The following is a 24927-nucleotide window of genomic DNA, read 5'->3' as shown; positions in this document are numbered from 1 at the left end:
CACACTCAGTGGGTGTCCAGAGTGAATAGCATCAAGCTGGTAGTGAACACCGAGTTGCTACTAGTAAGTAGGGGAAATAGAACAAATTCCCGATGACACCATGCCATACATTAATGTAACAAGAATAGAGATTAAAAAAAAGGGGGGGGATAACAAACTAAAAAGGTTAGGAGGAGGGGGTGGGGAAAGGGGTAGGAAGGAGTATCCAGAGTGCCAGCCAGTGTCCAGTTTTGTGGACAGGCTGAACCTAATTGCCTTTACATATCATCCAAAGTACGAGTGAGTTTAATACCTATGTATGAGAGGCATTGTGGGGCCCAGATGAACGGGAAGGTCATTTGCAAATGGCATTCCATCGAGCGGGGCAGAGAGATATTGAGTGTTTGTGATTTCTGTGGGTTGACTGTCAAGCCATAAAGTGTTGTGAACCTATCTAACAAACATCTAGAGAAGGGTGGGAGCGATATCAGTGGTGAGGTCAGAAAGAGAGGGGGCGTCATCGGTGAAAAGGCATATTTTCTGCTGAACGCCACCCAATTCAATCCCCTGGATATTAGGGTTCAGATGGAATATCTGAGCCAAAGGTTCGATGGCTAGGGAAAATAGTAAGGGGGAGACTGGGCAGCCTTGTCTAGTACCGAAGCCTATGGAGAATACGTCTGAGTGGTGTCTGGCGTAGCATACACAGGCTTGAGGGTTTTGATAACGGGACATGACCCAACGGAAAAAATGGAGACTGAACCCCCATCACTGGAGTATATATTGAAGATACGGCCAAGACACCATGTCAATTGCCTTGCAGCTATTCAAGGATGAAAGACACATTGGGATATCACGGGTTGCTCACCACACATTATCAACAGCTTGGCGTAGTAGTACAAATCCTACTTAATCCTTATGGATAAGGGTTTTATGGCAATTTGCATGGACCTTCACCAGTAGTTTCACACCTTTGTTAAGGAGTGATATAGTCATCTGTAGTAGTTCTAGGTATCATCGATAAGATTGCAGTTAGGGTATCAGGCTGAAAAGAGGGTTGATCTAGCAAAGAGTTGAAGGGATTCGTAAGTAAAGGGACTAACAGGTCTGCATATCTTTTGTAATAAGTGGCCATGAGACCATCTGGTCCTGATCTCCTGTGTGCCTTACGTGCTTTAATAGCAGCCAGGACCTCATCAGGGGAAATGGGGTGATCCAACGAGTCCCGTTGAGACACAAACAGGGAGGGAAGAGAACTTGCAGACAAAACAGCACTCGCCAAGCATGGGTCAATGTGTTCTGCAGCTTCATAAATTTGAGAGAGCTAATTATGGAAACTTTGAAGAACTTTGATGGGGTTACTGGTATAAGTATCTCTGGCGGTTTTGAGACTAATTGGTTTGTGGCAATGGTCAAGTTTGTGGAGGGCCAGAACTAGAAAGTAGGTATGCACTGATACCAGTTTTTTGAGTATGAGTACCGATGCTTTTTATCAAGAACTTTCCAATACCAATTACCAATATCTAATTTTTTCATGCAGTGCGGTGTGATTTGAGTGCAAACAAAATGAATAGGCTTAAGTCACACTGCAAAGAATCGCATGTGAGTTGAAAAGGAATGCGGTCCAATTCCTGCTTGGATCAGATGCAGTTTCTCTGTGGGTGTGGTGCAATTTGCAGTGTGACTTGAGCCATACAAAATAAATGGCTTAAATTGCACTGCAAAGAATCGCATGTGATTTAATTCCTGTCTGAATCACATGTGGATTCACACACAGCTCCTGTGCTAACCCAAGCTGAAGTCACTCAGACAAGGCTGGGTTCACACAGGAGCAATGCAGGAAACCGCAAGTGATTTGGACAGGAATTGCATGCATTCCTATTCAAATAACATGTAAATCTTTGCAGAGTGATTTGAGCCATTCATTTTGTAAGGCTCAAACTGCACTGTAAATCGCACTGCACCAGCAGGGAAACTGCATGTGATTCGGAGAGGAGTCACACATTCCTGTTCAAATCACATGAGATTCTTTGCAGTGCAATTTGAGCCCATTCATTTTATATGAGTTCAAGTTGCACTTCACCATGCAAAAAAGTATCAGTTTCAGTTATTGGAGCATTTGCACGAGTACTCATTCAAATGCTTAGTATTGGCATCAGTACCGATACTGGTATTGCTATTGTTGCAACCCTAATAGAAAGGTGTCAGGCTTTTAGTTTTAGTGTAGTATTTCTGAGTAGATTGACAAAGACCTTTCAGATGATACTACTAAAAATAAATCTAGCTCCATACAAGCTTTGTCTAAGAGGAGCTTATTGGCTGGGGTGGGGTCATTGTGAAAGGTCGCAAGACACATCTGTGTTAACACAAAAATTGTCAGCCAGCCCCCCCAACGAGAAAGTTCAGTGACTGTGTGTATGTATATAAGATTTTTTTTTCTTCTCTCTCTCCTCTCCCACCCACCCTCTCTCTCCCCCCCTCTCTCTCTCTCCTCTCCCCCCCCCCTACTCGTCTTCTCTCTCTCTTCCTCCATCTCTCTCTCCCCCGCTCTCTCCCTCTCTCCTTCTCTCTCTCTCTCCCCCCCATTCCTCCTAGCAAACCCCCCCCCCAAAATCCCAATTACACTTCCTAGAAAAAGTGGAGAGGAAAGAGCCAGGAGGATGTGAGCTGTGTTGTGTTCTCTGGGCTCTCCTTCCTGTTGTCCATACAGCACATGAGACAGGATCACTGATAGATCGTATGGGACTGTACACACACACTCAGTATGATTACGAAACCCCGTACCTCCTCCAAGGGCTGCACATCTCCGGGCAGCAGAAAATGTGGGTAGGGGGTGGTAATTAGAGATGAGCGAATTATTCAAAAATTCGATTCGGCTGATTCGCCGAATTTGCGGAATAAATTCGATTCGATGCGAATTTATTCGCTGCGAATTTAACTTATTAAAAGGGTTTCTAGGCTTCAGAGAGCCTTTATATTAGTGCAGAACACTGTACCTTTAATTTAAATGCCCTTGGAGTCTGCTGGGGAAGAGAAATAATACTGTCAGTCAGTATGACATGCAGATGAGTGCCGTCGATCTTAGAATCACCGCACACTTCACTCATTTGGGCAGTCACGGGGCCAAAACCAGAGTGTGGAACCACAGTGTGGCGGTGGAGGCAGCAGCAATGGGAGGCCGTACAGGGACCCATGACACACTCTGGACCTGGCAGCAGCATGAGGAGGCGGTACAGGGGCCCATGGCAGAGTGGCGAAGCGTAAGCAGCTTAAATTGAAGGCCATACAGAGGCCTATGTTAAAAAGTCCCCCCAGCAGCAGTGTGGGGAGACGACTATCAAGAGTCCAATGGCAGAGTGGCGGAGCAGAAGCAGCTTCAATTGAAGAAGAAGAGGATGAGGATGAAGAAGAAGAAGAAGAAGAGGATGAAGAAGAAGAAGAAGATGAGGATGAAGAAGAAGAAGAAGAGGATGAGGATGAAGAAGAAGAAGAGGATGAGGAAGAAGAAGAAGAGGATGAGGATGAAGAAGAAGAAGAAGAAGAGGATGAGGATGAAGAAGAAGAAGATGAGGATGAAGAAGAAGAAGAAGAAGAAGAGGGTGAGGATGAAGAAGAAGAAGAAGAAGAGGATGAGGAAGAAGAAGAAGAGGATGAAGATGAAGAAGAAGAAGATGAGGAAGAAGAAGAAGAGAATGAGGATGAAGAAGAAGAAGAAGAAGAGGATGAGGATGGAGAAGAAGAAGAAGAAGAGGATGAGGATGATGAAGAAGAAGAGGATGAAGAAGAAGAAGAAGAGGATGAGGATGAAGAAGAAGAAGAAGAGGATGAGGAAGAAGAAGAGGATGAGGATGAAGAAGAAGAAGAAGAAGAAGAAGAGGATGAGGATCAAGAAGAAGAAGAAGAAGAAGATGAGGATGAAGAAGAAGAAGAAGAGGATGAGGATGAAGAAGAAGAAGAGGATGAGGATGAAGAAGAAGAAGAAGAGGAGGATGAGGATGAAGAAGAAGAAGAAGAAGAGGATGAGGATGAAGAAGAAGAAGAAGAAGAAGAAGAGGATGAAGAAGAAGAGGATGAGGATGAAGAAGAAGAGGATGAGGATGAGGAAGAAGAAGAAGAAGAAGAAGAAGAGGATGAGGAAGAAGAAGAAGAAGAAGAAGAAGAAGAGGATGAGGATGAAGAAGAAGAAGAAGAAGAGGATGAGGATGAAGAAGAGGATGAGGATGAAGAAGAAGAAGAGGATGATGGTGAGGAAGAAGAAGAAGAAGAAGAAGAAGAAGAAGAAGAGGATGAGGATGATGAAGAAGAAGAAGAAGAGGAGGATGAGGATGAAGAAGAAGAGGATGAGGATGAAGAAGAAGAGGATGAAGAAGAAGAGGATGAGGATGAAGAAGAGGATGAGGATGAAGAAGAAGAAGAGGAAGAGGATGAGGATGAGGATGAAGAGGATGAGGATGAAGAAGCAGAAGAAGAAGAAGAAGAAGAGGATGAGGATGAGGATGAAGAAGAAGAAGAAGAAGAAGAAGAAGAAGAAGAAGAAGAAGAAGTAGGATGAAAATAAGAAGAATTCCATTCCAGCAAAAAGTGTATCTGCAGAGAGCTCCGCTATTTCTGACAGTTCTCTGACAGTTCCTTCACATTTACAGCGGTTGAAACATTGTATCTATTTGTTTCCGAATAAAAACATCTGTATCCTAAATGGAAACAAATAGATACAATGTTTCAACCGCTGTAAATGTGAAGGAACTGTCAGAGAACTGTCAGAAATAGCGGAGCTCTCTGCAGGGACACTTTTTGCCGGCTGTAGAAGGGATGAAAATCGGCCGATCGGGGAAAATTCGATTCGTGCATCCGAAGTTTGCTAATTTTCGGATTCGGCGCGAATCGAATTTTTCCTAATATTCGAAACGAATTCCACTTCGCCAAGTTCGATTCGCTCATCTCTAGCTGTGTGTGTGTGCAGTCCCATACGATCTATCAGTGATCCTGTCTCATGTGTTGGATGGACAACAGGAAGGAGAGCCCAGAGAACACAACACAGCTCACCTCCTCCTAGCTCTTTCCTCTCCGCCACTTCTCCTCTCCTCACCCCAAGCCAATTCTTCAATCCTCTGTCGGGTGCTGGCACCACCATCTTGACTAAGGGAAACCGGCAGTAAAGCCTTGCGCTGCGCTTTGTGAATGGGCCGCAGTCCTCTGGGACCTGTCGAGTTCTCCAGAGGGCTGTGAGAGAGACCAAACTTCCTGTCAAAACCAGGTACCTGCTCCCCCCCAAAAGGTGCCAAATGTGGCAGTGGAGTGGGGGAGGAGGCAGATAAGTGGATCTTCCACTTTTGGGTGGAACTCCACTTTAAGAAGCAAAGCATGAGCGATCAGAATCACAAGAAAGTATAAAAATATTTATAAACAAAGAACCTGCTGTTACGTCTGTTGGGAAAGCCTTTCCATAAACTCTTTTAACAGAGCTCATTAAATATACATGGTTCCAATTGTTGGCTATACATCCTTATTAAGACATGACATCAGCTTTGGGGCATGTGGGTATTTGTGAGCTTTACGCAAAATGTCTCATCAGTCTCCCTTCTTACACCTACTCTTCAAATATGCCAATGGGTAAACCAACAGGGCATCTCTGGAGACTGCTGATGTTGAATTAAACAAATTGTTTGTAGGTGAAACAGAATTCTTTGATGACATATAAAAGGTAAAAAGAGAAAAATGGGCACCTGCAGAGAGAAACGGCAAGAGATGATCAAATGGGGTTTTCAGTCAACAATCCCTTGAAGCTTTTTTAGTTATATGGTAACATATTGTTTGGAAGCCTTGACTTGCTAGACGCATAATTCAGAGCGCCTAAACTGTTATTAGATTATACATGTACAGTAATATAAAAATAAACTAAACATTTACACATTTTTTAAAAAAGGCTTTATTTAATAAGAGGTTGGAAAGATCTACAGAATAGTGTTCATTAAAGTTCATGTAAACCCTAAATAAATTACATTTAGTTTTAATTTTTTTTTTGCATCCTTAGTTGCATCTGATCTCCTACAGCCCCTTTGCAACCACTTTCAATTTCCATGCATAAACTTCAACGATGGCTGCATGATATTTCTCAAAGTGAATCAACAGCCATAACATTGACCACACACCATAACCTGTTGAGGCATGAACTTCACTAGACCTCTGTAGGTACACTGTGGTATCTGGCACCAAGCTATCAGCAGTAGATCGTTAAGGTTCTCTAAGCTGTGAGATGGGGTCTTCATGGATCAGACCTGTTTTTCCAGCACATCCCACAGGTGTTCAATTAGATTGAGATCTGGAGAATTAGAAGGCCAAGTCAACACCTCAAACTCGTTGTTGCGTTCCTCAAACCATTCTTGAATTCATCAGACCAGGCTACATTCTTCCATTACTCTACGGTCCAGTTCTGTTGCTCATATGGCCATTGTAGGCACTTTTGGCAGTGTACATGGGTCAGCATGGGCATCCTGACAGGTCTTTGGCTATGCAGCCCCATACTGTGGTGCACTCTGCTGACACCATTCTATCGTTAGCAGCATTATGTTTTTCAGCAATTTGAGCTACAGTAACTCTTCTATGGGATCGGATTACATGGTCCAGCCTTCACTTCCCACGTGCATCAGAGACCCTGTTGCCAATTTGCTGGTTTTCCTTAATAGGACCAGACTTGGTAGGTCCTGACCACCTCATACTGGGAACATCCTGCAAGAGCTGCAGTTTTGGAGATGCTCTGACCCTGTTGTCAAGCCATTATAATTTAGCTCTTGTCAAAGTTGCTCAAATTCTTACACTTGCCCATTTGTTCTACGTTTCCACCCAGTTTCAGATGCCATTGTAATAAGATAGTCAATGTTACTCACTTTACCTGTCAGTGGTCATAATGTTATAGAGGATGGTATGTTAAAATGACTACTCTCCGTTGGAGCCTGGGTAGCAGGTTGATACTGCAGGAGTGCAACTGGGAGACAGGAACATGTCCCCCCATATAACAACCTATCCCACCTGGAAGCTGCATAATTAAAATAATTAAAAAAGGCTTTGAAATAACATTAACCTTGAGATTCTAACCTGTATGTATAAACAAATCTGTTTTTTTTTAGCTTTGAATAAAATAGGAAGGTATAAAACTAATGTCAGTTTATTTTTTGCCACTACCCTAAACTAAAAAAAACCCTTTTGAGTTACATACACTTTAAAGTGACACTAACTGATATTCCTATTCACAAATCACATAACACATCCACTATTTAATGGTCCTGTAATCTATTTTTCATTAAATCCTTTCTTATTGTGTACTTCTGCCTCCTTGTAATGTCTTTTTTGAGAATTCGAACTTCTCCTTTCCCCCCTCACTTCCATTTGTCTGAAAGGAGCAGTGCACATTAGTTGCAGTCATGTGCACACTATGCACACTACAAATCCCAAAGTCCACAGTACGTAGTCTAACCTAAGAGTGAGCAAGAGAGGTTAGCTTCTTTTTTACACATGGTGGGACCACGGAGAATGAGTGTCACCACCCTCAACCGGGAAGTCGAATCACAGGATCATAGCAGCAAAATAAAAGGAATTTGCAGGTTTGGAGGAGGCTGAGAGCAATAGAAGGTACTTTTTAGAGTTAAGAAGAAATACTGGTCATCTTAAAGAATATTTAAACCCAATTTCATATTCCTGAGATGTGCTTGCTGTACCATGTACTTGTATGAAAAAATAAATATCCTGTTCTCTTTGTATTGCTTCCTTTGTATGAAATCCCTAGTGTTCCTGCCAGTCCCTCTGCTTTCCTATTAAAAACCGACCACACTAGGCAGGTGGTCAGTTCTCTGGCTGTGCTGGGAACTCAGTATGCGCTCCTCCAATGATCACATTTGTTCTGGCACTCTATCCCCCCCTCACAGCCATTCACTGGGAAGATCAGCATGATGCTGTTTCTCCACCCTCACGTCTCTGTTCTCAGCTACATAAGGAGCTTACCTGATATGTGATCATAGCATAACAAAGGTATTTATAATGTTTTTTATATCTATACTCAAATGTTTTGCCTTTCATTTTTATTTTAAATTCAATGGGTTGTTTTACAAGATGAGGGTTTACATAGTTAATCTGACTGAAAAAAGACAAAAGTCCATCCAGTTCACCCATTAAAAAAAAAAGTTATAATCCTACACCCACAGTTGTTCCAGAGGAAGGCAAAAAAACCAGCACAGCATGACCTTATTTGCTCCTGCAGGGGAAAAAAATCCTTCCTGATCCCCTGAGAGGCAATCGGATATTCCCTGGATCAACTTTACCTATAAATAGTAACCAGTTATATTCTGTGTTTCTAAGAAAGAATCCAGGTCTTTTTTAAAGCAATCCACTGAGCTGGCCAAAATCAACTCTTGAGGGAGTCTATTCCACATTTCCACAGCTCTTACTGTGAAGAAACCTTTCCATGTTTGGAGATTAAATTTCTTTTTCCTCCAGACATAAAGAGTGCCCCCTTGTCCTCTGTGATGACCTCAGGGTGAATAACTCTACACCGAGTTCACTATATGAACCACTGATATATTTATACGTGTTGATCATATCCCCCCTTAATCTCCTCTTCTCAAGTGAGAATGTATTCAGTTCCTCTAATCTTTCCTCATAGCTGAGCTCCTCCATGCCTCTTATCAGTTTGGTTGCCCTTCTCTGTACTCTCTCCAGTTCCCCTATGTTCTTTTTGTGAATTGGTGCCCAAAACTGAACTGCTGTCAGGAATGGACTCAGCACTGGTGGTGGGACTCACCTGCCGTGTGGGCTGCAGTATCAGAACTGACCAGCGGGTGCTCTCAGCAGCCAGAAGCTCACACGTGCAATCAGCCAAACCTGGGGCTGATTGCAGAAAGGTGTATTTAAGGCATGACCAGGCCTGTGCTCTGGGCCTTGGTGTATGTTTTCCCATGAGCCTCTGTACCTGGTAGCCTGTGTTCCTGCTTCGTTGCTGACCCGGCTTGATTCTGACCTCTGCTGACCGTCTCATGTTGAACCCCTGGCTTGCCTGACCATCCTTCTGTCTGATCCCCTGTACCGTGCTGCCCGTGAGTTACTGAACCCGGCTTGTGACCTTGACTATTCTCTGCCTGCTCCTTTGGTACCTTGCTGCCCACACGTTGCTGACTTGGCCCGTCTGACCACGCTAACTACTCTGCCATCCATCCATCCTGCACGGATCCAGCCGTACCTGCACATACCTCTGGCGGATCCTTCTACCACTAGCAGGTGTACTCAGGGGCCGTGACCTGGTTCCTGTCTGCTCCAAGTCCATCCCCACCATCAGGGGCCCTGGTGAATAAGCAGACTGGGACTTAGACTCCGCGCCCTGGGGAATCCTGTCCTGGGGACCACTAGAGGTACCACCAAACGGTCATTACAGAACCCTACGGCCGGCCTGACCGTTCCACCTCTCCAGCCCTGACTACGCCTGTGTTCCTGCACCTACTAAGATTAGTGGAAGGTTGGTTTGTTCACTGTGCATTTATATATATATATATATATATATATATATATATATATATATATCTGGGTGGCTAATAATAAACTGTATTATTATACTATACCTGAAACCTGCGTTTCCCTGTGTCAGTCCATACCTTTCTGGTCATTCCTAGATTCCTGACAACTGCATATTCCAGATGAGGTCTTACTAATGATTTGTACAGGGGTAAAATGATATCTCTCTCTCTGGAGTCTATACCTCTTTTAATACAAGAGAGGATTTTGCTCGCTTTAGAAACCGCAACTTGGCGTTGCATGCCATTATTAAGCTTGTGATCTACCAGAACCCCCAGATCCTTGTCCACCATTGATTCCCCCAGTTGTACCCCCCTAGTATGTATGATGCATGCATATTCTTAGCCCCCAAGTGCATAACCTTACATTTATCAACATTAAACCTCATTTGCCACATAGTTGCCCAATTAAACAGTGCATTCAGGTCGGCTTGTAAGTTGGAGACATCCTGTAAGGACGTTATTCCATTGCACAGCTTGGTGTCATCTGCAAAGACTGAAATGAGATTTATAATCCCAGACCCTATATCGTTTACAAATATATTAAAAAGTAAGGGTCCCAACATTGAACCTTGGGGTACACCACTGACAACCCTAGACCATTCAGAGTATAAATCATTAACCACTACTCTCTGAATATGAGCTTTTAGCCAGTTTTCTATCCATTTTCATATGGATTTTTCCAAGCCCGTAGACTTTACCTTACACATTAGCCGTGTGTGGGGAACTGTGTCAAACGCTTTTGCAAAATCCAAGTATACCACGTCCACCGCCACCCCTCTGTCCAAGGTTTTGCTCACCTCTTCATAAAAAGAAATCAGATTTGTTTGACAACTTCTGTCTTTCATGAATCCATGCTGTCTGTTCCTTAAAATATTTTTTTCCAGCAAGAACTCATCTATGTGGTCTTTTAATAAACTCTCCAGTATCTTCCCAACTACAGAAGTTAAACTAACAGGTCTATAATTACTCGGTAAATATTTTGACCCCTTTTTAAATATTGGCACCACATTGGCCTTACGCCAATCCAGTGGTACTATGCCAGTCATTAAAGAGTCCCTAAAAATGAGAAACAATGGCTTTGAAATGAGTTAAATTCTTTAGGGACCTGTGAGTATATGCCATCTGGTCCAGGTGCTTTATTCACCTTTATTCTGTCAAAATATTTTTGGATCATATCAATTGTGAGCCAATGCAGATCAATACCATGCCCATTAGAAACAAGAGCTCCCCCATGCTCTTTTGTATACACAGAGCTGAAGAAGGTGTTTAATAAATTTGCCTTCTCTTTGTCCCCAGTCACCCACTCTAGATTATTTTGTAAAGGGCCTACATGCTCGGACCGAACCTTTTTACTATTAATATATTTGAAGAATTTTTGGGGGTTGGTCCTGCTATCTTTTGCAATCTGTTGTTGGTTTTCAATTTTTGCGGCCTTTATTTCCTTTTTACATATTCTGTTATATTCTTTGTAATGTTTAAATGATGATGGCGTTCCTTCATTTTTATATTTAATAAAAGTTATTTTCTTATTTATAGCTTTTTTAATGTTGGCCGTAAGCCACATAGGTTTGATTTTTAGCCTTTTAAACTTGTTGTCCATGAGAATATATTTTGCAGTGTGTTCATATAGTCTTTTTGAAGAACTCCCACTTCTGTGTTGTGTTCATTGATGCCAATATTCCCTCCCAGTCTAAGTCTTGGAGAGTAGCTTAAGTTTAGATATACTTTAAGCCTTCACAGCCAGTTATCTTATATTGTTGAACTTTAGTGTGTGCCAGTTAGGACACACATGGGTATTCTCCAAATATGCTGCCAAACATTGGGAGAAAAAACGCCCCAAATCTTGTCCATTTGCATGTATTCATGCATGTATTCGTATGTGTTTATATGCGTATTTATACTGGTTTATAAGTGTATGAACATAAATTCATTCTATTGGCTAGGATAATCCTTTATTCCAGCCACTAGAATAAATGTACCCATTTAGATATGTTTACGCGCTTATACATGTAAATTATGCTCATAAGGCCGTCTGCATTTTTTTTAGGGCTCATGCACATGGGCAGAAAAAATAGCTGCTGTTAAGAGTTAAGGCTTTTTATGCCCATGAACGCAGCTGCATCTTATTTAATGTGGCAATGCATGTGCAGGTGTTTATGCGTGTACTTGTGCTCCAAGGGCATAAAAAAGTACCTCAAAGCTGCATTTGGAGAGCTGCATATGAGCATAATATATACTCATAAATGTACGTGCATGTGCATACATTTATCCTAGTGGCTAGAATAAATGAGTATTCTAGCCAATAGAATAAGTTTATACTCATAGGCTTATAATCGCAATATACCTGTAAAGGCACTCATATACGAGCATAAACGCATGCAAATGCACACATACATATGTAATTAATCTAAATGGTGCACAAAATTTCTCTGTAGTGATCAATACAAAAATATGTGTGTGAAAAAGTAAACTTAACTCATCTTAAACCATAATGAACAATGTGCATCACATAAATGGTGAAATAGCAGTCCCATGACATATAATTCACTTGTGCATAACAAAGAAGTAAACTTCGAAGAGAAATATATAAAAGTTCAAATGTGAAACCTTAAGAATGATGAAATGATGAAAGTCCATGTATGAAAGTCAGTGTATGAATCCCAAACCACCTCACAGACAAGTGTGCCAGTCCCTTACCAAAGAGTAATGATCTCCAAATGATAAGAGATCAGCAGTGCAGAAATCGTCCATTTGGGGGGCCACCACTCAGGATACCACTGACTCAACCTTCTCCTTCGCTGGTTATCCAAAGCAAGTACTTCAAAGTAATAATCGGTAGGATAAAGAACAAAGTACCATACAGTAGTATGTGAAAACCACATTGGAGCATTGCTGCGGCTTTCTCTCATCTTCTACAGCTGAGAATCTGGAGCAGCTGCCTCCATCCTCCGCCTGATGGCCGACACCAAGGTATACATCCGCACATGCCCTTCTCTCCCACTCTCTGCTCAGCATGGGATCAGTGCAGGGAAGATTCCCACACCGCTCCTGTGTGAACTCAGGCTATGATAAGCAGTGGGGAAACTGCATGCAATTTGGACAGGAATCGCATTCCTGTTCAAATCACATGCTATTCTTTCCTGTGAAATTTGAATCCATAATTTTTGTATTGACGCATATCGCATCGCAATGTATCGGTACTTGGTATTGGCGAGCACTTGGCAGAAAGTATCGGTACTCATATTTGTCAAAAAATGGTATTGGTGCATGCCAAGTAAGAGCCCCCCCCCCCCCCCCCGTTTATATCAGAGTTCCAAGCATTCCCCCTTACATCAGAGTCAGCAGAGTTCACCCTAACAGTGCAAGGGGAAACTTTGCAGACTCTGACGTAAGAAGTAACTCTACAAATTCTCATATAAGGGGGGGCTTTGGTGACCGGAGAACCTCTTACATTAGAGTACCCCTTTACACCAGAGTCCACAACATTTCCTCCTACATCAGGGTCTGCAGAGTTCCCTCTTGCACCATAAGGCAAACCCTGTGACACTAATGTACTGTGTAGTAGGATGTTCATATTAACCCATATATTTCATATTATTGATAATATTTAGCATATGTATTAATAACTAACTAGTAATAGATATTATTGTTAAGTAATGGTTATTTCTAGAAACTTAAGAGTAAAATAGGATATAAAATGTATATTTAAAAGTTGAAGTCTAGATAACCTCTCTGTTTCATATTGCTTTTTTTTTACGACAGTCACAAGTTTACTTCGGGAAAGTTCACTGGCGCACAGTTCACAGACATCGTGTCTGCAGGCACAGACTTCCATTTCATTTTTATTTATGTTAATTACATATATAAAAAATGTATGTCTTGACAACCAATCATATTTAACCACATTGTGAATTTTATGGTCAAAGATTCTTACATAAAGAAGCCTACGTGCTTTCTTTCTCTGAGCAAGTTTTGAACTTGCTCCCAGCTGCAGCTGTTAGTAACAAGCCTCCTGCTCTTTTGGAAATTCACTGCCTGGCTATGTTTTTTTTACTATTCTATATCAACTGTAAAGGGGGACTCTGATGTACAGGGGACTCTGGGAACCCTGCAGTAGATGTGAAAGGGTTCTGCGATGGGACCATAATAAAAGACCCCTGTGATGGGAGTAAAAGGCCCTTGGCTTGGAGGGAAGGGTCCCAGGCTTGGGTTAGAGGGGATCTCCATGTTTTTTTGCACCAGGGGCCTGAAGGTTCTAGTTACGCCTACAGGGGACTTTGGGAACCCTGCAGAAGATGTGAAAGGGTGCTGCGACGGGACCATAATAAAAGACCCCTGTGATAGGAGTAAAAGGCCCTTGGCTTGGAGGGAAGGGTCCTAGGCTTGGGTCAGAGGGGATCTCCATGTTTTTTTGCACCAGGGGCCTGTAGGTTCTAGTTACGCCTCTGGTGTGATGGTGAGGTTTTTACAAGTTTTTGCAATACATTGTATATGAACATGGTTTAAGAAAGATCTTCATTTGAAATAAAGAGTGACATTTTGCTTTGTTTTAAGATTTTGTCATTGAATCCAACACCCAGGTTTTGTGCTTCTTGCTTGCCAAAAGCTGGAACTGTTCTGGGGGCAGCAGAAAGTGGTGGAAGTACACCTAAGAAGTATACACTGAAGAGTGTCCAGTCTCCTAGACCCATACCTAAAACATTCTTAATCTCATTATTATCACTATAGACCAGGGCTCTGCCATGCAGATTGTGTTCTTTTATCTTCTGTAGATACAGCTGGAGGTTGTCCTCTTGGAAACCTAATTTATTCATCTGGAAAAAAGGAAAGAGGATATGATGCATAAATATAAACGGAAGTAGAAGGATGTGCATGTGAAATGTATATTAAAGGGCTTTGAGACTTTTAGGACAATTGTCCTATGCAGGGGCGGACTGACCATTCGGGCATTGCCCGAGGGCCCAGGGTCAGTAGGGGGCCCGTGAGAGGATCACTGTCCCGTGACAGTGTGGGGAGTGGAGGAGGAGGCAGTCTCAGATCCCGACCCAGAAGTAGCTCACCTGTCACTTCACGAGGTGGCAGAGTGAGTCGGGAGATGGGTCTGGACACTGCATTGGTGATGGAGCCAGTGAGCAGTGGGAAGGTGAGAGGCATATCATCCATGGATGATATGTATCAGGAACAAAGCCGGAGGTGATCGGTGCAGTGGAGGGACAGTGACAGCACCGATCTCCCTGCATGAATTTCAATGAAGCAGCTGAAAGCCGCAGGAGGGAGAGACTTCCAGCTGCCTCGTTGAAATCCATGCAGAGAGATTGCTGCTGTCACTGTCCCTCCACTGCACTGATCATCCCTGACTATGCATCGGATTTCCCTCCTGGGCCCCCCCCCCTCTGTGCTCCTCAAACCCCCCTCCCCTCGCAGGTCTCTGATGCTTTGTCTTCTCTGACCAGCCACTCCCCCCCATCCTCCATGGCAGAGCAGAGGAGAGAGGATCTGCTCTGCCTCCCCTGTCCAGATCAGCCAGCAGCTCTGTGATTCATTCTCTCTCTCTCTCTCTCTCTCTCTCTCTCTATCTATCTCTCTTCCTTCCTTTCCTCCATCCCCTCCTTTCATTCTTTTTTTCTCCATTCTCTCCCTTTCATTTCCTTCCTTCCTCCTTTCCTTCATTCCTTCGTTCCTCCTTCCAATCCTTCCCTCCGTTTTCTTCCTTCCCTCCCTTCTTTCCTTCCTTCATCCATTCCCTCCCTCCCTTTTCTTCCTTCCCCCCTTCCTTCATTCTTTCCTCCATCCATTCCCTCCCTCTCTTTTCTTCCTTACTCCATCCCCTCCCTTCATTCTTTCCTTCCCTTCCTCCCTCTTTCCCTTCCTTCCTTTCACTCTCCCTCCCCTTCTTTCCTTCCTTCCTTCATCTATTTCATCCCTCCTTTTTTCTTCCTTCCTTCCCTCCCCTTCCTTCATTCCGTCCTCCATCCATTTTCTTCCTTCCTTCCTCCATTCCCTCCCTCCCTCCCTCCCTCCCTTTTTTTCCTTACCTTCATTCCTTCCTCTATCCCCTCCCTTCATTTTTTCCTTCCCTTCCTCCTCATCCTTCAATCATTCCTTCCTTCTTTCCCCCTTCCCTCCCCTTCCTTCTGTTCTCCCTTCCTCCCTCCCTTCATTCCTTCCTTCCTCCATCCCCTCCCTTCATTCCTTTCTTCCTTCCTCCATCCCCTCCCTTAATTCTTTCCTCCCTCCCCTCCTTTCATATCCTTCCTCCCTTCCTTCCTGCCTCCCTCCCATCCTTTCATTTCCTTCCTTCTTCCCTCCCCTCCTTCCTTCCCTCCTTTTTCCTTCATTCTTTCCTCCATCCATTTCCTTCCTTCCTCCATCCATTCCCTCCCTCCCTTTTCTTCCTTCCCTTCCTTTCCTTCCTTTCTCTATTTATTCCCTTTTCTTACTACTTCCTTCCCCCCCCCTTCCTTTCCTCCTTCATTCCTTCCTTCCCTCCCCTTCCTTCATCCCTTCCTCCATCCATTCCTTTCTTCCTCCATCCATTCCCTCCCTCCCTTTTCTTACTTCCTCCATCCCCTCCCTTCATTCTCTCCTCCCTCCCTCCCTCCCCTCCTTTAATTTCCTTCCTCCCTCCCTTCCTTTGTTCCTTCCCTCCCCCTCCTTCATTCCTTCCTTCCTCCTTCCATTCCCTCCCTCCCTCCCTTTTCTTACTTCCTTCCCTCCCTTCTTTCCTTCCTTCCTTCATCCATTCCCTCTCTCCCTTCCTCCCTTTTCTCCCTTCCTTCTTCTATCCATTTCCTTCCTTCCTCCATCCATTCCCTTCCTTCCTTTTCTTCCTTCCTCCATCCCCTCCCTCTCTTTCTTCCTTGCTTCATCCATTTTCTCCCTCCTTTTTCTTCCTTTCTTCCTCCCTCCCCTCCTTCCTTCCCTCCCCTTCCTTCATTCCTTCCTCCATACATTTTCTTCCTTCTTTCCTCCATTCCCTCCCTCTCTTTAATTCCTTACCTTCATTCCTTCTTCTATCCCCTCCCTTCATTTTTTCATTCCCTTCCTCCTCGTCCTTCAATCATTCCTTCCTTCCTTCCCCCCTCCCTCCCCTTCCTTCAATCCTTCTTTCCTTTCTCCCTTCCTTCCTTCCTTCCTTCCTTCTTTCCTTCCTTCCTCCATCCCCTCCCTTCATTCCTTCCTCCCTCCCCTCCTTCCTTCCCTCCCTTTCCTTCATTCCTTCCTCCATCTATTTCCTTCCTCCCTCCAGCTATTCCCTCCCTTTTCTTTCTTTCTTCCTTCCTTCCTTCCTCCCTTCCTTCCCTCCTTTACCTTCATTACTTTGTCCTTTTATTTTATTTCCTTCCTTCCTCCATTCATTCCCTCCCTACCTCCCTTTTCTTCCTTCCCTTCCTTCCTCCCACCCCTCCTTCCCATTCCTTCCTTCCTCCATCCATTACCTCCCTCCTTTTTCCTTTCCTCCTTCCTTCCTTCTTTCCTTCCTTCCTTCCTTCCTTCCTTCCTTCCTTCCTTCCTTCCTTCCTTCCTTCCTTCCTTCCTTCCTTCCTTCCTCCTCTCCCCTTTCTTCCTCCATCCATTCCCCCCCTCCCTTCCTAACTTCCTTCCCTCCTTTTCCTTCATTTCTCTGTCACTCTCTCCTCTCTCCCCCTCTCCGCCTCTCTCCCTCCCTCTCTCTCTCTCTCTCTCTCCCCTTCCTTTCCTTCCTCCATCCCCTCCTTTCATCCCTCCCTCCCCTCCTTTCATTTCCTTCCTTTCTCCTTCCATTTCTTTCCTCCTTTTTCTTCATTCCTTCCTTCCCTCCCTTCTTTCCTAACTTCCTTCCTTCCTTCCTTCCTCTCTCCCTTCCTTTTCTTCTTTCCTCCCTTCCTTCCCTCCCCTTCTTTCATTCCTTCCTCTATCCATTTCCTTCCTTCCTCCATCCATTCCCTCCCTCTCTTTTCTTCCTTCCTCCATCCCCTCCCTTCATGCTTTCCTTCCTTCCTTCCCTCCCTCCCTCTTTCCCTTCCTTCCTTCCTTTTGCTCTCCCTCCCCTTCTTTCCTTCCTTCCTTCCGTCATCTATCCTCTCCCTTACTTTTTTCCTTCCCTTCCTCCTCGTCTTTCAATAATTCCTTCCACCTTTCCCCTTTTCTCCCCTTCATTCAATCCTTCCTTCCTTTCTCCCTCCCTTCATTCCTTTCTTCCTTCCTCCATCCCTTCCCTTCATTCTTTCCTCCCTCCCCTCCTTTCATTTCCTTCCTTCCCTCCCTTTCCTTCATTCCTTCCTCCATCCATTTCCTTCCTTCCTCTCTCCATCTATTCCCTCTCTTTTCTTCCTTCCTTCCTCCATTCCCTCCTTTACTTTCATTACTTAGTCCATCCATTTTTCTTTCCTTCATTCCTTCCTTCCTCCATCCATTCCCTCCCTCCCCTTTTCTTTCTTCCCTTCCTTCCTCCCACCCCTCCTTCCTTCCCTCCCCTTCCTTCCTTCCTCCATCCATTCCCTCCCTCCTTCCGTCCTTCCTACATCTATTCTCTCCCCTTCCTTCCTTCCTTCCTTCCTTCCTTCCTTCCTTCCTTCCTTCCTCCATCCATTCCCTCCCTTCCCTCCTTTTCCTTCCTTCCTTCCTCCATCCATTTTCTTTCCTTCCTTCCTCCATCTATTCCCTCTCTCCCTCCCTTTTCTTCTTCCCCTTCCTTCCTCTATTCTCTCCCTTCATTCTTTCCTCCCACCCTCCTTCCTTCCCTCCCCTTTCTTCCTCCATCCATTCCCTCCCTTTTTTTTCTTTCTTCCTTCCTTCCCTCCATCCAGTCCCTTCCTTCCGATATAAGGGGGTACAGGTTATGTTTATTCATCCCAATCTAATGACAGCCCAACATATACTAGTGCTCCCTGTTCACTCCCTACTGACACTGTCCACTGCCCCCACAAAATCATTGTGAAAAAAAATTATACAGAAATAAATTGTAAAAAATAATAAAAAAATTAGATAATAAAAATGTAAACATTCTGACACCTACGCCGTTGCTCTACTGACACCATCCACTGGCCACCCAAAAGCATTTTGAAAAAAAATGATCAAAATAATAAAACATTAATTTGTAAAAAAAATAATAAAATTGTAAAAAAATAAAAATAAAATAATACTAATAAAAATGAAGAACTACTGACACCACCTACTGACACCATCCTACACGTACTACCCACCGCCATACACTCCGCACTCCTCTCCCTGTACATACTACCCACTGTCATACACTCCACACTGTACATTCCCTATTTAACATTACCTCATTCTGCACTATATAAGTCATCTCAGACACTATTTAACCACACCCCTTTTAAGCCATGCCCAATTTTTAGCGTAATTTAAAATATACCCCTCCTCTCTCATCCCTTCCTCTCTCTCTCTCACTCCTCCTCCTCTCTCTCTCTCACCCCTTCTCTTTTTCACCCTCTCACTCCCCTCTCTCTTTCACTTCCCCCACATGGTAGCCATCTTTAAACCTGGAAGTGCCCAGTGGCTTCTACGGAAAGAAGCTGGGAACATTCATGCAGTCTTTGCTGCAGTAAATATTTAAATGCCCCTTCTATGCAGCTGAGCTGCAATATGTAGGTAGGGTGTTGTGTGGGTGTGCTTGAGTGTAGGCGCGGTCACAGGGGCCCCTGGTCCTTACTGCCCGGGGGCCCCATGAGTTGTCAGTCCGCCCCTGGTCCTATGTACTGTAGTATGTTAGTAACACACTTTCATAACCCCACCTAATGCTAGTGGATCTGTTCAACAAGGCAAAGTGCAGCAACTTGTAGAAATAGTGTTTTTAAAAATTATCCTAGAAACATGTATTTGAATACAGTTTTTGTAATAAAAGAATACACTTACTTCTTTACAGACTTCATCTACACTCATGTTCAGTAAAATCAACATGCTCAGTCTGTTGCTCTTCTTAGATTCCCACAAGTTGTTGCTGCCTCTTAAAAGTTCCATCTGTCTTTTGATGGACTGGTCTAAATTGACAGTGAATGGCAAAAAAAAAGTCGGCATCTGCTACTGTGAAATTTTCGCACAATAGTTTGTGGAAAATCTCTGGGTCTCCATCCAGCTCCAAAAGTGGCTTGAGACTTGTTTTTATGGCATCTAACTCTTCCAAAGATTTCTCAAAAACATCCCAAAGGAATGTTCGAGCATATATAGATGATTCTATTATTGCATCAGTTTCATCAAGGCACCTCTTCTGTTGTTCATCTTCAATGCACTGCAATATCCAACTGAGGCGACAGGGCCATTGTGTTGCCAGAAGTACCCATTCTGTTACTTTGTGAGGCTTAATCTGAGTCCTTGGCACGTCTCTTATCATAAGTCTGATTGTTATGGTGATAGTGTTTACTATCCTTCTGATGTGGACAACATTGTCAGTAATATAGTCTCTCATGCTTTCGTTAAGGAGGTGTCTGAAGGCATCATCAATTAAGGTTTTTGTCTGTGGTCCTCTATCTGCAAGCAAATTGCTAGTTTGCACAAACTCTCCAGAGCATCTGACATTCAAGGGAAAGTCCTGGATGCCAAAATCATTTTGATGGGGTGCTCGTTGTCGAAGGAGTTGTTCTTTCTCGTTTGGTGCCTCTGCTATGACTGTTATATTTTCTTCTTCTGTTTCTCTTATCAGCTCACCTTTTCCTTCAATTATATTTTTCATCATGGAACACTTAGTCATACAGTCCATTTTGGGAATACAAAAAGGCAGAGTTATAATACGGTTTAAGAACTGATATCCATTGTTTGCCATGCCTTTTAATAATAGTGAGTTTTCTACGCATTCCACAATGATGCTGGGGTCCACAGCTAGAATAGAAATAAATGGGGCACAAGGATCGGAAAGTAAAATATTCATGGCATTTAAAACCCCTACTACTTTGTCTGGCATGCATCTGTCCAGGTTTGTAATCTCTAGAACTACTTTAATTTTCTGCCGCTGGAAGACTTCCATGACTTGGAGGTACCGGGTGATGACCTTAACCTCCCGCTTTACATCACTCATGAAGCCCAGCTGAGAACTCATGTCTGTCCGGTTCATCTTTTGCTGTACTACACCCTTTTGGGTGATAATTGTATTTTTAATGGTCATAATAACTAATCTTAATATCCCTGCTGCAGAGATACCAACAACAGTTGCTCCAACACCTTCAGCAGCAGCCAACATATCTCCAGTTGGGCTACCAAATGGAAAGCCATATATTATAAACAAAGCACCAACACCAATTCCAATCAAAATGACTAAAATGGTGGCAATCCAGAGTGGGATGCAAAGAAACTTTTTACTAACCCATTCTTGTTTGAGTGGTGCATCAATAATTTTGGTTTTCCTGCCTACAGCTCTATAGACGCTTATAGGACCCAGTCCAAAGTAGTTCTCAATGCCATCACACAGGGTGGTAACAAGGCCAGCCCAGAGCTGGTCGCTACCTGCATATTCCCATGCACTGAAACGGATGAAGATAAAACGTATATTCTCTCGTTCTTTGTGCTTTTCTGTGATGACAGGATGGTAAAATATCATAAGAAAGATAAGCTTGATGAGGTCTTTTCCTGTGCATTTTCTTGTTTCCTGTCTGGTCCTGGCAACTTCATCCTGTTCTTTTTTCCATGATTCCCAACATAGATAATCTGCAAATCAAATCACAAGAATAAAGTAATGAGAGATGAATATGAAGTAATTGCAAACAGGGGCGTATCTACCACATGACAAACAAGAAGTTTGCCTTAAGTGGCACTTTTCAGGGGGGCACCGCTGCCCAACTCTCCCCCTCCCAGCAGATGGGACCAGTGGTGCCACTACAGGGGGACAACTTGGGCAGCATGGGGACAATTGCCCCCCCTCCAGGTTATTTCTTGCTCACCCGTGTTGGGTCTTTGGCAACAAGGCAAATAACTTACTTAAATAACAAATTGTGCCGCGCTCCACTAAAACCAAAAACAAACAAATATACAGTGAAGGAAATAAGTAATTGATCCCCTGCTGATTTTGAATGTTTGCCCACTCACAAAGAAATGATCAGTCTAAAAGTCGAATGGTAGGTGTATTGTAACACTGAGAGACAGAATAGCAACAAAAAATTCAAAAGAAATGCATGCCTAACAAATTATGCACTGATTTGCATGTTCATGAGGGAAATAAGTATTTGATCCTCTATCATTCAGCAGGATTTATGGCTACCATGTGTCTTTCACACAGGTAACAAGCTGAGATTAGAAGCAGTCTCTTAAAGGGAGTGTTGCTAATCTCATTGTGTTACCTGTATAAAAGACACCTGTCCACAGGAGCAATCAAACAATCAGATTCCTAACTCTCCACTATGGCAAAGACTAGAGATGAGCGAAGAAATGAAAAATTCGATTCGACTGATTCGGCGAATTCGTGGACAATATTCGATTCGAGTCGAATAAATTCGCTGTGAATTTAACTTAAAAAAGGGTGTTTCTAGGCTTCAGAGAGACTTATTATTAGTGCAGAACACTGTACCTTTAATTTAAATGCCCTTGGAGTCTGCTGGGGAAGAGAAATAATACTGTCACTCAGTATGACATGCAGATGAGTGCCGTCGATCTTAGAATCACCGCACACTTCACTCATTTGGCCAGTCACGGGGCCAAAACCAGTGTTTGGAGCCACAGTGTGGCGGTGGAGGCAGCAGCAATGGGAGGCCATACAGCAACCTATGACAAAATGGAAACCAGCAGGAGTGTGAGGAGACCTGAAAGTGGCACATGGCAGAGTGGGAGCAATGGGAGGCGGTACAGGGACCCAGGTCACACTGTGGGACCAGCATCAGCGTGAACAGGCGGTACGGGGGCCCATGGCCGATTTGACCTCGTTCATCCCATAGTCCTGCCGACTCACGAATAGCGTGGCCTCCTCAAAGGGCCTGAGCAAGCACAGGTGTCACGCATGAGCTGACAATGGCTGACATCTAAGTTACACAGGGAGTACCTTTATCCGCTTTTAACATCAGGAAATCTGTGATGGCCTTTCGCTGTTCGTAAAGGCGGTCTAACATATGTAGTGTTGAATTCCACCTTGTTGCAACGTCACAGCATGAGGAGTCGGTACGGGGGCCCATGGCAGATTACGTGCCTGGCAGCAGCAATGGGAGGCCCGTAATCTGCCAGCACCCTATGTCAAAAAATTGAACACACCAGCAGTGTGAGGAGACCTCAAAGTGGCACATGGCAGAGTGGGAGCAATGGGAGGCGGTACAGGGACCCAGGTCACACTGTGGGCTCAGCAGCAGCGTGACCAGGCGGTACGGGGGCCCATGGCCGATTTGGGGCCTGGTGGCACCTATGGAAGGCCTGTAATCTGCCAGCAACCTATGACAAAATGGACAACCGCAGGAGTGTGAGGAGATTTCAAAGTGGCACATGGCAGAGTGGAAGCAATGGGAGGCCGTACAGGGACCCAGGTCACACTGTGGGCTCAGCAGCAGCGTGACCAGGCGGTACGGGGGCCCATGGCCGATTTGGGGCCTGGCGGCACCTATGGGAGGCCTGTAATCTGCCAGCACCCTATGACAAAATGGAACCCTGGGCTGGGGCAGGCAGAACCGCCGTATCTTTATCACGGTTTTCCCAGGCCACCGAATGGCGACGCTGCATATGCTGACGCAACGCTGTAGTCCCAACATGGGCCTACTGGCCACGCTTGACTTTCTGGCCACATAGTCGACATACGGCTACGTTTACTTCCTCGGGCGGCTTGACGAAAAATTGCCACACCGCAGAGTAGGAAACTTTGCCTCCGCTACTCCTCACTGGCTGACTGCTACTTCCTCCGTGCACACCGGCACCACTACTGGCCGTGGTGGTAGGCTGCAGTGGAGCTGGTGCTCTACTCCGTGGCCGTTTGCCTCCACTGACACTGCTGCGACCCTGCTGCCTCCTGGCAGCAGCAATGGGAGGCCGTACAGGGACCCATGAGAGACTCTGGACTTGGCAGCAGCATGAGGAGGCGGTATATAGGGGCCCATGGCAGATTAGGGGCCTGGCAGCAGCTATAGGAGGCCCGTAATCTGCCAGCACCCTATGTCAAAAAATTCAACACACCAGCAGTGTGAGGAGACCTGAAAGTGGCACATGGCAGAGTGTGGCGATGGAGACAGCAGCAATGGGAGGCCGTACAGGGACCCATGAGAGACTCTGGACCTGGCAGCAGCATGAGGAGGCGGTATATAGGGGCCCATGGCAGATTAGGGGCCTGGCAGCAGCTATAGGAGGCCCGTAATCTGCCAGCACCCTATGTCAAAAAATTCAACACACCAGCAGTGTGAGGAGACCTGAAAGTGGCACATGGCAGAGTGTGGCGATGGAGACAGCAGCAATGGGAGGCCGTACAGGGACCCATGAGAGACTCTGGACCTGGCAGCAGCATGAGGAGGCGGTATAGGGGCCCATGGCAGATTAGGGGCCTGGCAGCAGCTATGGGAGGCCCGTAATCTGCCAGCACCCTATGACAAAAAATTCAACACACCAGCAGTGTGAGGAGACCTGAAAGTGGCACATGGCAGAGTGTGGCGATGGAGACAGCAGCAATGGGAGGCCGTACAGGGACCCATGACAGACTCTGGACTTGGCAGCAGCATGAGGAGGCGGTATATAGGGGCCCATGGCAGATTAGGGGCCTGGCAGCAGCTATGGGAGGCCCGTAATCTGAGAGCACCCTATGTCAAAAAATTCTACACACCAGCAGTGTGTGAGGAGACCTGAAAGTGGCACATGGCAGAGTGTGGCGATGGAGACAGCAGCAATGGGAGGCCGTACAGGGACCCATGAGAGACTCTGGACTTGGCAGCAGCATGAGGAGGCGGTATATAGGGGCCCATGGCAGATTAGGGGCCTGGCAGCAGCTATGGGAGGCCCGTAATCTGCCAGCACCCTATGTCAAAAAATTCAACACACCAGCAGTGTGTGAGGAGACCTGAAAGTGGCACATGTTTGAGGCATGATTCATGGCGGATTTAGTCAGTTGTGTCAGGAACTGGTGGTTTGAAATCCAGACTAATCCACGCCTGATTCATTTTCACAAACGTGAGTCTCTCCACAGTTTGGGTGGACAGTCGTGTCCTCCGCGGAGTTACAATACCTCCTGCCGCACTAAACACGCGCTCCGATGCCACGCTACTGGCCGGGCATGACAGCCTTTCAAGGGCAAATTCAGCTAGTTGGGGCCAAAGGTCAAGTTTCGTTGCCCAGTAGTCAAGGGGATTGTCTACCTCGGTTGGCAGGGTGCTGTCCAAGTAGGCCCAAGCCTGTTGTTTGAGGTCCTGCTCCAGGTCCACCTGATGCTGCTGCTGCTGCTGCTGCTGCTGCGGCTGGTTAGTAGTTTCCTCACTGCGCTGGTGAAGAAAGCTACTCATCATCG

General features: G+C 44.9%; 1 protein-coding gene across 1 annotated transcript in view; it reads right to left on the bottom strand.

Annotated features, from left to right (window-relative positions):
- Window positions 1–13345: 13345 nt before the first annotated feature.
- The window catches only part of LOC149447859 (NTPase KAP family P-loop domain-containing protein 1-like), a 36245-nt gene continuing 24663 nt past the window's right edge, over window positions 13346–24927 (bottom strand). Inside the window, 3 exon segments of the mRNA XM_089651969.1 lie at window positions 13346–14350; window positions 19395–19547; window positions 19549–21176. Of these exon segments, the coding sequence (XP_089508095.1) occupies window positions 14039–14350; window positions 19395–19547; window positions 19549–21176 (2093 nt within the window). The 3' untranslated portion in view covers window positions 13346–14038.

This window comes from Staurois parvus, unplaced genomic scaffold, assembly GCF_062004578.1.
Source record: "Staurois parvus isolate SC_StPar_1 unplaced genomic scaffold, SC_StPar_1.0 ptg000668l, whole genome shotgun sequence".
NCBI lineage: Eukaryota > Metazoa > Chordata > Amphibia > Anura > Ranidae > Staurois > Staurois parvus.
Note: the sequence above shows the minus strand (reverse complement) of the source record. Positions and strands in the feature narration are given on the sequence as shown.